This window comes from Hydra vulgaris, chromosome 10 (genome assembly GCF_038396675.1).
Source record: "Hydra vulgaris chromosome 10, alternate assembly HydraT2T_AEP".
In the NCBI taxonomy this organism is placed as follows: domain Eukaryota; kingdom Metazoa; phylum Cnidaria; class Hydrozoa; order Anthoathecata; family Hydridae; genus Hydra; species Hydra vulgaris.
The window spans coordinates 22,500,688-22,519,024 of record NC_088929.1 but is presented as its reverse complement, the minus strand read 5'-3'; the positions used below and the strand labels follow the sequence as shown (position 1 = coordinate 22,519,024).

The following is an 18,337-nucleotide window of genomic DNA, read 5'->3' as shown; positions in this document are numbered from 1 at the left end:
TTGGTTAAAAGACATAAAAATGTTAAAAAGTCTGTATTTCCAACTTTACTAAAAGTCAGTAACATTGTCTGTTAGATAGATAGCAAGATCATGAAAAGTGGTTTTAATAATAGTGGTCTTTACCCTGTTGACAAATCAAAACCTACGAAGAAGATAGTAAATATGCAACCAAAGTGCAAGGAAGTAGATGAGTCTAACAAAAAGAAAATAATGTTATAAACAACCTGCAGTGAACAATTGATTCTGTACATTACAACTAGCCCAAGTCAACCTACACTGACAGCACTTGGGAATTCAAAAAAATGCAGAGCGCGTGTCCAGGCCAAAAAGTGCAAAATTTTAACAGCACAAGATGTTGTTGCAAGGTTGCAAGAAGAAGAGAAGAAAAAAGCTGAAAAGAAGACTGTATCAGTAAGAAAAAGAAAACTGCTAGACATAACCAATACAGTTTGACTTTTTAAATATATGAAAAGCGATAAGTGTGATATATGTTTTGAATATAATATGATTATCCATATTACCCCACCAGTGGGGTAATTAGGATATATGAAAGTTGTTGTTAAAAAAGGATTAGTAAGTTAGTTATTGGAAATATATTTATGTTCTACTCATTGTGAAGTTTTTGTATACACCCTGAATGTTAAGAAAAATAACAAAAGTTTTTTAGATGGTTATTAACTAAAAAAAAGTTGTATTAAAAAATATATATCTAAAGTTCTATACATATTACCCCACCCCACCTTATACATTTACAAAAACTAATTAATTAGAGTAATAGAATAATTAAAACAACAACTTGGTGATTAAATAAACTATAATATGTGTTCAACAGTGACAGATTTGACAAATGGTTTAACGATTATAATATTTATAAGTATAATGATAATTTAATAATAATAAAATAAAAACTATATCATTACAAATCAAATAAATAAAAAAGGTAATTAAGTTACACGAAGCCACAGCCTAGTTAAACCCATAATCATATATATGATTATGCGTTTAACTAGGCTGTGTATATATATATATATATATATATATATATATATATACATATATATATATATATATATATATATATATATATATATATATATATATATATATATATATATATATATATATATACATATATACACATATATATACATACATACATACATACATACATATCTACACATATTTATTTGGGTGGTTTAAGTTTAAAATAGTTTTTTAGAGCTTTAATTTTTATTTTATTTTTATCATAAAATTTTTTATTTACCTTCAAAAGATATGTTATTTAAAGTAAAGTTTGATCACAATAAAATTTTTTTTATCAATTACAGCCCTCAGAATTAGGGTTGGCATTCAGCCATGCTGAAAAAACTGCCGACTTCAATGTGTTTGAGGTTAGCAAATATTTGCCAACCTTGCTTGTATGTTTTATGGTAACCCTTTTGTGTCAAATTTTTTTGTCGATCTCTAAAAGTTTAAGGGCAGCAATTTATTGCCGACCCCTACTTTTTCCAATTCCGAGGGTTGAATTACAGCAACTTAATTACATCTTTGTTGAAATATTTTTTGAGTTGTATAAATCAAGTGTATAAAAATAAACTTTTATTTCATTTAAATAGATGCTTCAATGCGTTATTTAAAAGCAAAACTTCGCGTGATGCAGGAAGAATATCAGAAATTAGAAATTCAATGTCAAGAAAAAGTTTGATATATTTTTTGTTAATTTTATTTCATAAATTAGTTATGTTTTCATACAATAGTAATGTTCTTATAAAACATTTAGAATGAAAACAATTTTTTGTTTAAATTGCATATATATATATATATATACATACATACACATATATATATATATATTTGAATATAAAGCATAAAAAACAGCTGCGTACAAACTAAATTTATTCTTCGTAATATTTCAATCTGCTTTTACACAGATCCTCTTCAGACGTAAAATATAATACAAAAAAACCGTTACAAATATTACATAAAAATGTCAAAGAAGACATTAAAAAGAAGCCATAAATGATTATATAATAACGTAAATATAAAACTAGCAAATATTATTTTACTCCTTTTTTTGGATAATTTTTTTAAACAGAGGTCTCTAACTGTTTGTAGAAATTTTAATGCTATTGTCACGGTTGAGAAGTATTGGAGCATGTTTTATTTCTTGGTATGTTGAGGCGTAATTAATTTCAAGTGATTCTCTAATTTTACGTTTATCGTACTCTGACTTTATTGCTAGAGTTTTAGGATTTGACCAATCAAACATACCATTACAGTTCTTTTCTTAGTTTTGGACCTATTCTTGGGAGTCATGGAAGTTTAACTGTATATTTAAATCTTTCTGTTTTATTATAATTTATTTTAGAAAGGTTGATTCTTTTCTGAATATAGTTCTTAGCAGTTATTTCAAGCTTTTCTATCGTGTCCATTTTTCTGCAAACATATTTACTAAAAACTGTATTTCATCATTAAGATATTTTTTGGAACAAATTTTAACGGCACGAGATACATAACCTTTAAAAACACCCATAACTATTTTTGGATTAACGTTTGATATAGGTTTTATTTGTATATTAGTGATTGATGATTTTCGATGGATTTTGAAGTTATAGTATGAGTTATTAGTAATGGTTACAGTTATATCCAAGAAGTTTAATTCTTTTTTATTGTTTACTTTTTCCGAAGTATATTTTATTGCTGGATCTTGTTCATTTAACAACTCCAGAAACTTATCATGATTTTGTATTGAGTCAAATCTTGTATGACTGTCATCTACATACATTCTGTAAGTCTTTGGCAAAAAATGACCAACCTCAGCAATAATAAGAGCTTTTGCTTCCAAATGCTGTAAAAACGCTTTGGCAACTACGACCATTAAGGACAAACCTATAGATCTTATCTCATTTTTGTATAAAAAATAACATTGGCTAAGGCAGAGTTTAATCATTTCATGTATATCACTAAGAGTTAGTTTGGTTCTTTTTTTAAGATTATCAATATCGTTGTTTAAAATATCAATAATCACAGGAATTGCTCTGTCAATTGGAATGGAGGGATATAACGCCACCACATCAAAAGAGACTTGAATTTCACTAGGATCAATTAACCAAGATTTCGCTTCATTGACAAACAAGGAGGAGTTTAATAATCATGTTTTGTTTTTGTTTAAGGTTGGTTGTATAATTTTTACAAGATGCTCTGATAATCCATATAGTGGGGTACCTATAGTAGAAACAACTGGCCGCATTGGATAGTTCTTTTCTGGCTTGTGAGCTTTTATGACTCCATATAAACGTGGAGGTACGCAGTCAGAAGGGTACATTTGAAAATAAGTCTTGTTATCTAACTTTTTTTGTTTTCGTAACCTGCATAATAGTTTCTGGAATTTAGTCATAAGGGTTTGAGTCGGGTCATAGTTGATAGTTACTGAGTGTTTAATTTCCTCTTCTAATTTATAAAATGTGTCCTCTTCGTTTATAAGTACAAATCCTGTTCCTTTATCAAATGGATAAACTGCTAAACCATTCATTTTTTTCCTCAAATTATTTAAAGATAATCTTTGTTCTTTTGATAAATTATCGGGTAATCTATGTTTTATATTTTTAATAAGAATTTTACTCACGTTTTGTCGAATCTTTTCTGCATCAGATTTTTTACTCTTTTTTTCTAAGTGTAAAGCAAAAGATTCGATCGGTGTTAAAATTTCCATATAAGATTTTCATATTTCCATATAAAATTTCCATATATATATATATATATATATATAACATTACTGTAAAAGTCACTGAACTTCTTGTCAGTACCTGTTTTTAAGGTTATTTTGAAAAATTGCGTGACTGGCACATAGTTAAATATAATACTTCTTTTTTCAATAATTACCAGCCTCTATTTATTTACTAATAAATAAATAATACAGTATATATATGTGTGTTAATGGGTGACAACTAAAAAACGAGACTGGATTTAAAGACACATATCTCTTTAAAGAAGTAAGATAAAACAAAAAGGAAAAACGTTCTAGAAAGTATTTTTATACTAGTTTTTGAATATATATAATCAGTTGTTTTCAATTAAACCTTTTCTTCTGACTTTATCAACTAGGCCAGTATAGACTGAACTAGGCTCCGTATGAGCTCAATATCAATTTTATTAAGGCAATATTTGATTCTAGAATGTAATTTTTTAAGATTTTCTGCATGTCAATTATTCTTGTAGATAAGGCCTTTCAAAATACTCCAAAAATTTTCAATAGGACGACATTCTGGCAAGTTTGCAGGGTTATCCGCTTTCTCAACATAATGCATGTTTTCCTTGTTTAGGTACATGATTTCTTTTTTTGCATAGTGAGGTGATGCTAAATCTGGCTATTTAAAGTTGATGCTAAATCTATTATTTAAAGTTCCAGAAATTTATTTCTGGAACTTTAAATAATAATCTAGTAAATATTTTTTAAACATTTTTTTACTATTTTTTGATATAATCCCTAATATACCCTGGATAATTAAAACAAATATATTTTTGTTATATGATTATGTCCACTTATGGAAAAATTTACCGAAAAGACTAAAGAGATTATATTTTAATTCAGTGAAGCTGAGGAGGTTGCTGATCAGCTGAGGAGTTGGTTGCTGATTGGAAAGATCTTGAAAAAATGAGATTGCTAGAAAAAAAAAGGAAGTAAAAATGGTATATTATAGAATAAAAACTTAAACTTTGACAACTGATATCTAATAGACTTTACTTTTTTACTTAAAACTAGACAAGATCATCAATTCATTATTCTTGGTGATTTTTCAACTTATTATTTAGAAAAATTCTTTGGTAAATTAGGACAGGGTGCTGGTAGTGCATCCTTTATTTCTGCTCAGCAAGCTTTTGAGAAAATTCATATTCACCATGCTTTAATACAACTAAAATTTGATGCAGACTTTTATGACTGCTCAGAGCATCATTCTTGTAAAAGATGTATGCTGCAACTAACTAAAAAAGAGTGTGAGGTTTTTGACATACTTAATAACTTAAAAGAGTTTATGAAACAAGGCAGCAAAATAGGGTGTGTTTATATTGCTGGATACATTGTGTGGTTATATTGCTAGATACATTGTTCACAAAACTGAAATCGATAAATGCTGAAGATACTTTTATTTGTTTTGAAATTTATGTTAGTTATGTGAAAGAATAAGAAATGGGGAGGTTTAAAACTTTTTATTGATGTTTTTTGTCAGTAGGTGTTATTCTGTTACATTTATTTATGAAACTAGATTTTACTGTTATAATTTGTCGAAAATCGGTATCTAAATATTTTAATTTGGTTAATCAAATTTATTTTTATCATGTTCTTCCAAATATAAACATTTGTAGTAGAATTTTATCTAATATACTTTTAATCAACTATACAAAACTGGCTGGTTTGTGCTCTAAGAAAGAAATTGAGCAAAATTTATCGAAGCTACAATTAGAATTAAGAAAAACTTTTGTTTTTTTTAAATTGAGAAGACAATAAATATGAAATTTTTTTTTTTGTCTGAAAAAATAGTGTTTTTTAGTCAGCCTCGGGTCTTTCTGTTGCATCATTGGCCTGTTGTAAAGATACCCTTGTACAAGTGATAATCCTGTGTAATAAGCATTAAAGTCACCAATAACAGACCATCCATGCACAACATGGCACTTTTAATACTTTACAACCATTAGTGAAGTCAGCCCCCGAAGAGCTATCACAGAGTTTTTTGATTGTTCGGCAAAGAGTTCCAGTTATCAATAATTCTATTGTTGAAAAAGTTATTTCTTAAGGAACACTTACATTTTTTTATATATATTAATATATATAATAATTATATATTAATGATAAGATATATATATTAACATAAGATTAGGAATAACAATTTAACATAGTGAGTTTTATTTATTACTGATACTAAACTGTAGAAACTTTATAATATTATGCATAACATAGAGGTAATGTCAATAAATTTAAATGGACTAATTGTCATAATATTAGCAATTATATGGAATATACCTTCATTGAGAAAATATTCTGTAAAATATTATAATGCTGGAAAATACTGTTATTGTATATGTAAGTACTGGTTTTACTTAAAATATCTTTATGATCAAATTATTTAATGGCTTCAGTAGTAAAATTATCAGTATTAAAATGACTTGAGAATGGTATTACAATTTTTTCTAAAAAATTTTTCTTATGTTTTTTATTCAACAGCTCATTATAGTTCACAGAAATTTATATTTTTACAAATAATTTATACAGGTAATTAATTTTTAACTTTTGACCTCCATATTATAATTTAGGAAAAGATCATTTCTCAACTTAATAATGCTATCAAAGAAAAAGAAGAGTTAGAAAATCTGCAAATTAAAAAAAACTCCATTTTGCAAGTAAGAATTATAGTGAAGTTATATATATATATATATATATATATATATATATATATATATATATATATATATATATATATATATATATATATATATATATATATATATATATATATATACACATATATATATATATATATATATATATGTATATATATATATATATATATATATATATTTATATATATATATATATTATATATATATATATATATATATATATATATATATATATATATATATATTATATATATATATATATATATATATATATATATATATATATATATGTATGATGTATTTATATATAACTTTATTTATTTATTTCCTTTTTTTTCTTCTAGTCTGGAATAGAGAAGTATAAAAAGCTACAAGAAGAACTTAGTACCAAAAATTGTGACTTGGAAAGTCAGTTAATAAACTTCAAAAAGGTTGATTATAATTTTTTACATTTATGAGCGGTTTTCATAAACCAACGGCTCCTTGATACTAGCCTCCTAAAATCTTGAGATTAAATAAATAATTTGATTTGTATTAATTGAAAATCAAAATAACTGCAATATTTATTCATACAGTAATATGCAGTTTTTATTAGAGTTGAATTGTTAAAGACTCAATCAAACAGTTTTTGTAGACTTATATTTCTGTAATTTAAATAGGCTAATATTAACTGTCTTGAACATCTATTTTACTGAACGTCCCTTTCATTGTAAAACATAGTGGATGTAGTGTTAAGGTCTAGGGCTGTTTTGGTTGGAATGCCGGAGGTGACATTGTAAAAATAAAGAAAATAATGACAAAAGTAGTTTATTTGGACACTTAAAAAGTCATGCTATACCTTTAGAAAGTTGGGTTAATGGGAAGCCATTTATTTTTTTAAAAAGAAAATGACTTGAAACTTAAATCCAAAACATATTCTTTAGAACATTGTGTAAGTTGTTTGACTTTCGAGAATGATCAAATATTGAACAGAATGATTTAGCCTCTCCAATCACAAGATCTCTCTCCTATCGGATTTTAATGGGAGGAATTAAAAGTAATGTCAAAAACTAATGTCTATTGATGCAAAGATATGGAAAAAACTTATTAGTTAGTCGATTAAAATTGACTATGACAAATTATATAAGTCATTAAGTAGAACGCCAAGAATATGTATGGTGGTTATTGTCGCTAAGGAATTATACCTAAGTAAATTATAAACTAATCAATTGGGACTTTTGAATTGGTTATAAAATCACAGATATCATGGAATTATAAAATCGCAGATATTATAAAATAGATTTAATTTTTATTTTATATTAGGAAATTGATAGTTTGGCTCGTGAAAAGAAAAATGCATTGTCAACAATCAGCTCTCTAGAAGTAAGGTAGGATAAGCAATAATAATTATCCTGGGCCTTTAATTTAATTAAACAAATAATTTATTTTTTGTGATTTAGAAGTTTTAATACAAAAAAATTTTGTATGTGGTTTAATAGTAACAACTGATCATTTTGGAATAACAGTTAGACTTTTTATTTTTTGAGACTTTTTTCTAATTTTTTTTTTTCTTTTTTTTTTTACTTTGGAGACAATATCATTAAATGAGATCACAGGAGCAATTGTAATTTGTAATTTAAACGTCCTTTGGAAATGATGATAGCAATTATTTGGTTGGCTGCAGATTTTAATTTATAAAAAAATGAAAAGTTATAATATCTGAAACTTTTTTTTTCATTTAAACGAATAATTTCAGTATATATTTTGACATAACAATAAACAAAAACATTGTTTTACCTAGATTTCTTTTGTTGTTGATATAAAAGATAACTTTTGTTGTTGTTGATACAAAAGTTTTTTTCCAACGCAACATTTTCAACAATTTGCGAATAAACAAATATAATAAAGAGCAACTCAAAAAACACGACCAGTTATATAAAAATTCGAAGTCCTAACCTTCTTAGGATTCTTTTTTTTCTCAATTAAAACTATCTAAGGATTTTTCTTTTTTTAAAATAAAGATTAAATCGTGCTTTGGAAGATGCTGAAAAATATAAAAACGCTCTCCAAAAGTCGAAAGAAAATTTAAAAGTAAGAATTTTAGGATTGTTTTGTAATGCTTGAAAAGTTATACAAAAAATTTTTAGTATCTATAAATATGTTTGTTTTAGGTTGCTAATGATACAGATAAAAAACAATTTGAGTTTTTAAAGAATGAAAATATCCGGCTTGAAAAGCAAAAGTGTGAACTTATGACTGCATTCAAAAAACAACTTAAACTTATTGATATTCTTAAACGTCAAAAAGTAAACATTTTATAAATTTTCAAATAAAAGTTTTTTTTATGTTTCATATTAAGTTTATTTTTATAACTGCATAATAAAGCAAAAAAATGGTTAGAATTTAGGTTCGCTGACTTTGAAGGAGAAATGCTGTAAAAATTTCTTTTGTTTTTATAGATGCATATTGAAGCAGCAAAGTTGCTAGAGTTTACAGAAGAAGAGTTTATGAGAACACTAGATTGGAATACATAGATTCAAATAAAGAAACAACTTATATATATTGTTTTTTTTGTTTTTTTTGACTTCCTAATTATTATTTTAAACTTGTTTTGAATTAACCCAAAAATCATCCATTGGACAAGCCTGATTTATTAGCATTTTTAATGGTACTTTTAGTTAAAAAAGTTCCAAACAAGTTTGACTCAAACTCTAATATTAAACGATCTTTTACATTTTCTGGATAATTATACTATACTGATGATATTATTCTATACTGATAATATTAATTACCCGTATAGATTCGATTCTTACTAGCAAATGAAGCTTAAAGTGTATAAAGATTCATCACCTAACTACCTTTGAGAAAACGAAATATTCACTACTTCATATAATAATATGAAAACCTTTCTCTTCAAGTACTTGATCTTATCTTAAATCATAATTTAAAAAGCCAGTGTAAGAGTCTTAATAATTTTTGTTGATCAAAATTTATTCTGGTTTCCTCAAATAAAATATATTCAATTAAAAATCTACAAAGTTATTGGTGTTCGCTCGTACTTCACAAAATCTTTAACATGCTTTATGGCCAATTCATTGTTTCTTTAGCTATTTAAACATTCATGGTCAAGTAGACAACCATCCAAACATAAAAATTATGCTTGCATAATCCTTCACTCTAAATATAAGCGTAAACGCACTAAAACTAAATGAAAGATTTGAAACAAATACCTTTCAGCATTTAATTTTTATGGATTAATACAACGACAATCTATCTCCTGCGAACTTTAATAGTTTTAAATAAACACAATTTGTAATTTAATAAACATATAAAGTATAGCATATTAATGATCAAAAAATATGAAATACTTATCAAAAAAGATTTAAATGTATGTTAAAGTTCATTTGAGTTTCTAATTAAAAAAGAAGTTCTCATCACTTGGAAACATGTACGGTTTAAAGCAAAAAATAAATAATATACTTTAAAAATAACACTGATCAACAAATAAAATTTTATTGTGCATATCTTGTTAACTAGGTGGTTTTTTAAAACAAATTAAATATGCTGATTTCAAATATGCAAACCATTTTTCATCGTCACGTCAAGTTGTAAAGATATTTGGGTTCAAATCTTTAGTATTTAAGGTAAAGTCCCTAACATTGTCAAAAAAAAAGTTATTCAAAAGTATGTCAACCTGGGTCTCAAAAGAAGCGTATTTTCATAGAGATTTTAGAAAACATAAATATTTTTCATTAAAATTTATTGACAAAAAAATTATGTAAAGAAATGCAAAAAATACTTTTTTTAATTACAAATGAATAACATTTTTAAAATCTCTATGGAAATACGCTTCTTTTGAGACCCAGGTTGACATACTTTTAAATAACTTTTTTTTCGACAATGTTAGGGACTTTACCTTAAATACTAAAGATTTGAACCCAAATATCTTTACAACTTGACGTGATGGTGAAAAATGGTTTGCATATTTGAAATCAGCATATTTAATTTGTTTTAAGAAACCACCTAGTTAACAAGATATGCACAATAAAATTTTATTTGTTGATCAGTGTGATTTATCTTAAAAACAAATTTGAACATGCTGAAACTTTATTATTAATGAAAGTGAAAAATATTTATTAAATTAATTTATACTAAAATATGTTGTTCATTTTAAAATATTTATCAAATTATTTATGCCGTATTTGGAGAGACGATAATCTTCAAGAGTATGTTGAGTCACCTTTACATCCAGAAAAACTGACAGTTTGGTGTCCTTTATTGGCTAGTGGAATAATTGGTCCGTACTTAAATAAAAAAGAATCTGTCTAGAACGTAACTGTCAATGGTGACCACTGATTACTAACGCTAGTGACTAAGCCGTGATTACTGACAGGAGCTGTGGTTTCAATAAAACGGCTCAGCATGTCACACAGCTCGTGCCATAATTGATTTATTGAAGGAAACGTTTGGTAACTGCATAGTTTGACGTTTCGGTCACTTTAATTGGCCTCCAAGATCGTGCAATTTAACATCGCTAGACTGTTTTCTGTGGGGATATGTGAAGCCGATAGTTTACGCCGATAAGCCCATTACGATTGACCACTTGGAGTTCAACATTTGCCACGTTATTGGACATATACGGCCACATATGTTGGAAAATGTCATTGAAAGTTGGACCAATAGATTAGACTATGCCCGAGCCAGCCGCGGCGGTCATATGCCAGTAGTCATATTTAAATTATATTGCCAGAGGATTATTTTTTAAATAAAGTGAATTTCATGTCAATTTAAAAAAATCATCATTATTTTATTCCATTTTAAAGTTTTATACCCATAAAAAAATATCCTTTATATTGTTAAGGTGGTACAACACCAAATATTTTCTCAAAACATTTAAAAAAATGAAATTTTTGATATTTAGCTCATTTGATAGACAATTTATTGTAGATTAATAATATATAAAGTTAGTTAGCAATTTTTTTTTTGATATTGAGAAAAAGTAACTTTTTAAAAAAAAGTTCCATAGCAACGGCCTTAGCAACGCAAAATATCCATTAACACAACTGGATAATTTCTAGTTTGTTCTGTAATTAACAAGTCATAAGCTTAAATAAGTTTTTATAGTGGTTTTACATTATTACTTTCTCAAAATAAATTGTAAATAAAATCGCTAAATGCTGCTTAATTTGTTGAATAGTTAACATTTTGACATTAAAAAAATATTTGTTCTGAATAAAAGCATAGGCGTAGAAAGAATTTTTTGGTGTTCGAGATGGATAACTTCCAGACATGGAGCAAACTCCAAACATTTATATGTTTATACTTATGTCAAATAATGAGGGTTTGCAAAAAATTCGATGATTGGAGGCTGGGAACAAAAAAGCCGCAAAATTTTTGCCACCCCTGCCCCAAACGTGAGAGCAACAAGTTGATGAAGTATTTTTTGTTCTATTCTTAACTACACTTATATTCATCGATAAATTTTATGTTTCATAGTATTATCTAATAGCGCTTAAAAATTATTACCATATAAAATTTGCAACCCCCTCAAATTGAGGGTGGTTTAAACTTTACACGGCAATAATTTTTAAACGCTCGTAGATAATACTATGAAACTTAGAATTTATCGATGAATATAAGTCTAGTTAAGAATAGTACAAAAAATACTTCATCAACTTGTTGCTCTCACGTTTGGGGCCGGGGGGCAAAATTTTTGCGGCTTTTCTGTTCCCAGCCTCCAATCATCCCAATTTTTTGCAAACCCTCATTATTTGACATAAGTATAAACATATAAATGTTTGGAGTTCACTCCATGTCTGGAAGTTACCTATCTCGAACACCAAAAAATTCTTTCTACGCCTATAAATAAAAGACTTAGGTTCTGTTAACTTATTAGCCTTAAAATGGTCAGATCCTATGCTAGAAGGAAAAAAAGACATTACCAAGGCATTAATCGTTACGACAAAGCACAAAAAATTCAATGCCAGACCACAGTTATACCACAAGAACCAAATTCTTTTACAACAATAGCCAGTGCAAAAAAAATTATTGCAAGGAAAAATCCAGAACTTGTTTATAATGATTTCAACTTTATAATGAACTTTGAGTTACTTCATTTAATGATTCTCGAAGTTATGAAATGTCCGAGTTGCTTTTCTTCAATTTTTATACAGAATCGTTCTAATAAAAGAATGGGACTTTGTTTGACTTTGGAACTTTGCTGTACTTCCTGTGATTGGTGTCATTCATTTCAAACTTCCAGACCTATTTCAAATCTTTTTAATAATTCTGTAGGAAGAGATAGCTATGAAATAAATGTTCTTTCTGTATTAGCATTTAGAGAAATAGGTGAAGGTTATGAACCAATGAAACTATACCACCAACTAATGAACATTCCTTCAATTACCTACAATGCATATGATAAAATTAGCAAAAAATTATACAATGCTTATGAAACTGTTGCTCAACAGGTTACTAACAAAGCAGCATTAGAAACTAGAAACTTTAATAATAATGCTTCACATGATGATACAATTCAATGTCAGGTTTCAGTTGACGGAACGTGGCAAAAAAGAGGTCACTCATCATTTAATGGTGTTGTCACAGCCATATCTACTTTAACAGGCAAATGTATAGATGCTGTTGTTTTGTCAAAACATTGTAAAAGATGTATTCTTTGGAAAAGCAAAAAAGGAACTCCAGAATATGAGGATTAGAAAGCATACCATAAATGTCTTGCAAATCATCAAAGATCATCTGGTGCTATGGAAGGTGCAGATGCAATTACTACATCAATGTCTACGTGGAAAAAAGTTGTGTGATGGAAAACCAGTAGCAGGAAAAGGGAGGTTAACCAATAAAGCACTTAGCCTTTTACAAAATTATTTGGGAATGGCTATTAGACAAAATTTAGGTAATATATATCAAATGAAAGAGGCTGTATGGGCAGTACTTTTTCACAACTCTGATATTAAAAATGAGTATACGTCATCAATTTTGCCCACGAACTATTGCCAGCTGGTGTAAATGGCAACGTGACCATATAAGTGAACATAAAACATATAAACCCAAGCTAAGCTTGCCATTAGCAATAAAAAGTATTCTTGTCCCTGTATTCAAAGACTTAAGCAATGAAGAACTACTTAAAAAGTGCCAACACGGTCTTACACAAAACAATAATGAAGCATTATTGCTTAAAAAATGCTATAATCTGGAAACGATGCCCCAAACATATTTTTGTAAATAGAAATATTATTGAAATGTCTGTAAATTCTGCAATTATTAATTTTAATAAAGGTGAAGTAGTAAAGCAAATCACTTCAAATTTTCAGGAAATGTTTATTAAACTATGTTGTAAGGAATCACATTTCAAAATTCAAAAATTATTTTCCCATCTCTTTATTTATTAGTTTTTAGGCTCAAAAAAATTTTTTTTTTAATGTTGTATAGAAGAACTGCAATAGTTGTTGATGTAGCCAAATAATCAAAAAATCCCTATGTCAATACCTTAGTTTACATGTCTAGAACATTTGCAAAAAACTTCATAGGTTATGCATTAATATATTTCAAGATATTGTTTTTTGAATAGACCCATCAAAAAGACGGGTTTTTTGATATAAACAAGACAAAATAAGCGAGACAAAATAAAGTTAAGTATAAAAAAGCATTCTCAATTTATATATTTTGTATTAATATCAAATTGATTATTTCTTTTCAAGTTTTAAAGAATTTAGAATATTTGGTGGTGTACCACCTTAATTTAAAAAAAATATTTATCAAACTAATTTATACCAAAATTTATTGTTAATTTTAAAATACAAACTAGGTAAGGTACCATATTATTTTATAAGTAGCTTTTTAAAAATAATGTTAGCAAATATAAAACAAGAGAAACAAGAAATCTACACCGGTCAAAATACAAATGCTCTCTATTTTGTATCGTGGCCTTTGTAAGACTAGCTTGTATCTAAAAATGAACTTGTAGCCAATTTGTAAAATACCAATTTAAGTTACAAATTATAAATTTGTAACTTAAATTCATTAACTACCAATAAAATCAAAAAATACCACTAGGTAAAATTTTAAAATGTTTTATAAATTTAAACAAGATTTCTTGATTTTTCTAAAATAAATAAGATCTTTATCTAAAAGAAAAAACTTTCAAAATAAAAAATTATTGTAATAACTGGCAATAAATATAAAAAAAATAATTATAACAGAAAATTAAATCAAATTAAATTAAGGAAAAATTATACATCAAATAAGACCATGAGCAAAAATTTGTTTATGAGTATTACACTTTAATTGTAAGATACTCGACAACATGACAAATTAAGTGACTCGATGGTAAATTAAATTTTCTATAACTATATACATATAATTTTAACTTTTTTTTTTCTTCATTTAAAATCTTTTTTTTTTATCATAACATTGAAGAAAGTTTTAACATTTTCTTTTATATATATAATTATTTCATATCATAAAAACTTTACAGAAACTTTTATTGGAATGTTTAAAGACAGAATATTTGGATTCAATGTACCAAATGTGCTTGAAAACTAAATGTATTCATTATCATAGTGGCGCAGTTGTCTGCTGCAAAACCAATGAAATTGTTTAATGGGATAGCATGTCATTTCAACAATTTCTTAACAGCAGTAAACAAGTCAAGTCATCCCATCCTGAACCTCATTAAGTTCTAACAGTAAATCAACTTTTTTTCTTGTTTTTGCGTCACAGAATTGCACAACGACTGCCAACATCTGATTTGAAGTTAGTACTCTCATCAACGATTATAGAGAATTTTTTATTTCTGCAAAGTTTACAACTTCAATTCGCTCAAAATTAGCAATACCGTGCGCTTCAGTGCCTTTTTTTAACAATTGCACTGTCAGGATCGGCTTGTACAGAATATTATGATCTGCCATGCAAGCCGTCAACAAGATCTCTGCTTTAGAGATATTTGAATTTTCAGGAGAGTTTTGAAATACTTACGATACTGTTTTGTAACTTATCAAGATTTAATAAAAATAATTTTAGTATAAAAAAAAATCTAATAAAGATTTATTTAATAATATATTCAGTAGCGTTGGAAGGTTTTTAAATGTTTGAAATTACCAATTTTTTAAGAAAAGAATATTCCAAATTTTTTTACATCTATATGTATGACAACTCATTACCCTCACGTTTAGGGTAGGGGGGGGGAGGCTGAGATTTTAGGGTTTCTTGTTCCCATTCTCCTATTACAGTAATTTTTTTGTGATGAATTTTTTCGTCATACATATGAATGTAAAAAAATTTGGAATATTCTTTTTGTTTAAAAGTTGGTTATTTCAAACATTTAAAAACCTTCCTACGTCACTGAATATATTTATATTTATGAAACTTTAAGTTTTAAAACAAAGATTAACACATTTTTAAATTCAAACAAAGAATTACAAATCGTTATCAGAGACATCCTACAATTGATATTGCTGAAAACGAAACTTAGTTCAATAATTCAAATTTTATCACGTAAAGTTTAGCGGTCGAACTTTTGAATAAAAACGAATATCGGAGTTAAAAAAAACCTGATGCGATAAAATGATTGCGTAAACCGACTTTGATTTCAAAAAATCTAATGTAAATCCTAAATCTATCAACAAAAAAATCCCCAAACATGAAATATACCTAGATTTTGCAACATTTTGCAAAAAAAACCCCCCAGAAACTAGATAGCAGTAAAAAAAACCCCAGATCTAGTGAACTAACTCCAACTGGTTCTAATTATACCACGAAAGCTCAAACACCGTTTGTACAAGTTTAGTAATACACAATTTTTTGTGGTTATTTAATAACCGGATGTTCACCCTAACCCGAAACTTTCCAAAAATAATTATTTATTTACCAAAAATAAAATTTAGTTTTAATTATTTTATTTGAACCTTCTTAAACTTAATTAAATTATATATATATATATATATATATATATATATATATATATATATATATATATATATATATATATATATATATATATATATATATATATATATATATATACATATATAATATATATATATATATATATATATATATATATATATATATATATATATATATGTATATATATATATATATATATATGTATATATATGTATATATATATATATATATATATATATGTATATATATGTATATATATATATATATATGTATATATAACAACAACAATAACAATAACAATATATTTATATATATACGTACATGTATTTATATATATGTACATATATATATATATATATATGTATATATATATATATATATATATATATATATATATATATATATATATATATATATATATATATATATATATATATATATATATATATACATACACATATATTATTATTTTATTGTTATTATTATTATAAATATATTTCAGACAACAGGCATATACAATTTAAGTGCCATAGTTTTTAAATGAAAAATATTATTTTAATATTTGATTAAGTAAATGTATGGAATTATTTACTAACCCATCAACTGATTACAAAAAGTATGTCTGCCTGTGAAGATATTTGTATTAAAAGATGGTAATCTGAGCTCTAAAAGCATGAGAGATATACTATCATACTTGTCATAACCAAAAAACATTTTAGCACATTTATTGTAACAATACTGAAGCTGTGCCAATGTTTTATCATTATAATTTTGCCACAGAGGAGCATGATATAAACAAATGCAATATGATTTAAAAAATTTAACCTTTACTCTGGTAGAGCATAAATTAAAGCGTCTAATAAGAATATTCGCATGTGTGTAAAAATCCTTCACCTTCTTGGTTACATCAAGATTATACCTATATGGCCAAGTGTTTTAAAAGATTCAACAAGCGCAATTTTACAGCCTGTTACGCATAATTTTGGGAAGGAGTTTGATATAGTTTTTGATTTTTGATTTGGATTAAATACCATACATACTGTTTTCTTGGTATTAAAGGAAATGTTAATTAAAGAAGATTCCTTATTCGTAAAGCTATTTAGTTTTCAAAGTAAGAAACCAAGAATTAGAACCATATCATCAGCGTAAGCCAACACATTCATGAAGATGCTATCTATATTACAGCCAATACGCAGGTTTAAGATTGATAAAATCAAAGTGTGTATGTAAAAGTTAAATAGAAGTGACGACAATATACTTCCTTAGCAAACACTATTTCCAATTCCAAAACTATTTGATTTCGTTTCCTGCCATCAAACAGACATTTTTTGATTATTATACGAAAATGCAAGCAAACAAACAAGTGTTTTTGAACAAACAACAAACAAACAAGTATTTTGGGCAGCCTATTATCTAGTAATTTCTGAAACAACAGGTAGTAGTTAACACTGTCAAATGTTTTATTAAAATCTATGAAACAAGCAAATACCTGACTTTCTCTAGATTTATAGTCTTTTTAAAATAGTTTAAACATGACGTTGTTGAGTGATTTTGTTTAAAGCCAAATTGGTAATTATCATTTTGATAATGTTGTGCATATTGATTTTCTGCAATAAAACCTCTCTCTAAAGACTCTCAAATATTTTTGATATAGCAGAGGAAATTCTATAACAACATTATAAATACTATGTAATCTACTGTATCTGAAACCATATGTCATAGTATTTATTGAACATAAAAATCTTGAATATATTACTCCAGGCTGGAGCAACTATGTTAAAGATAAACACAACATTGCAAGAGATGCATTCAAGCTTTCCTTGAAAAATCAGTGGATTTTTCAAGGAAAGATGAAACAAGATGGCAATTTTGAAGAAATGAAGCAATCTTGTGCTACTTTTAAATTAGCTCTTAGATATTGTAAACATCATAATAAACAAATTCAAGCTGATTTATGTGCAAAAAATCTAAGCAGCACAGATTCGAAAAAGTTCTGGAACAATGTGTGTAAGATCAGTAACAATACAGTAAACTTTGT

The 18,337-nt window shown here is 26.6% G+C and overlaps 1 protein-coding gene across 2 annotated transcripts in view; it reads left to right on the top strand.

Annotated features, from left to right (window-relative positions):
* The window catches only part of LOC100211287 (testis-expressed protein 9), a 48,035-nt gene extending 39,100 nt beyond the window's left edge, over positions 1-8,935 (top strand). For both annotated transcript variants that reach the window (XM_065807529.1, XM_065807528.1), the window contains exons 7-13: positions 1,617-1,699; positions 6,310-6,396; positions 6,741-6,827; positions 7,699-7,763; positions 8,397-8,466; positions 8,547-8,681; positions 8,835-8,935. In XM_065807529.1, coding sequence (XP_065663601.1) covers positions 1,617-1,699; positions 6,310-6,396; positions 6,741-6,827; positions 7,699-7,763; positions 8,397-8,466; positions 8,547-8,681; positions 8,835-8,909 — 602 coding nt within the window. In that variant the 3' untranslated portion in view covers positions 8,910-8,935. The remainder of the gene's footprint in view (positions 1-1,616; positions 1,700-6,309; positions 6,397-6,740; positions 6,828-7,698; positions 7,764-8,396; positions 8,467-8,546; positions 8,682-8,834) is intronic.
* Positions 8,936-18,337: the final 9,402 nt, after the last annotated feature.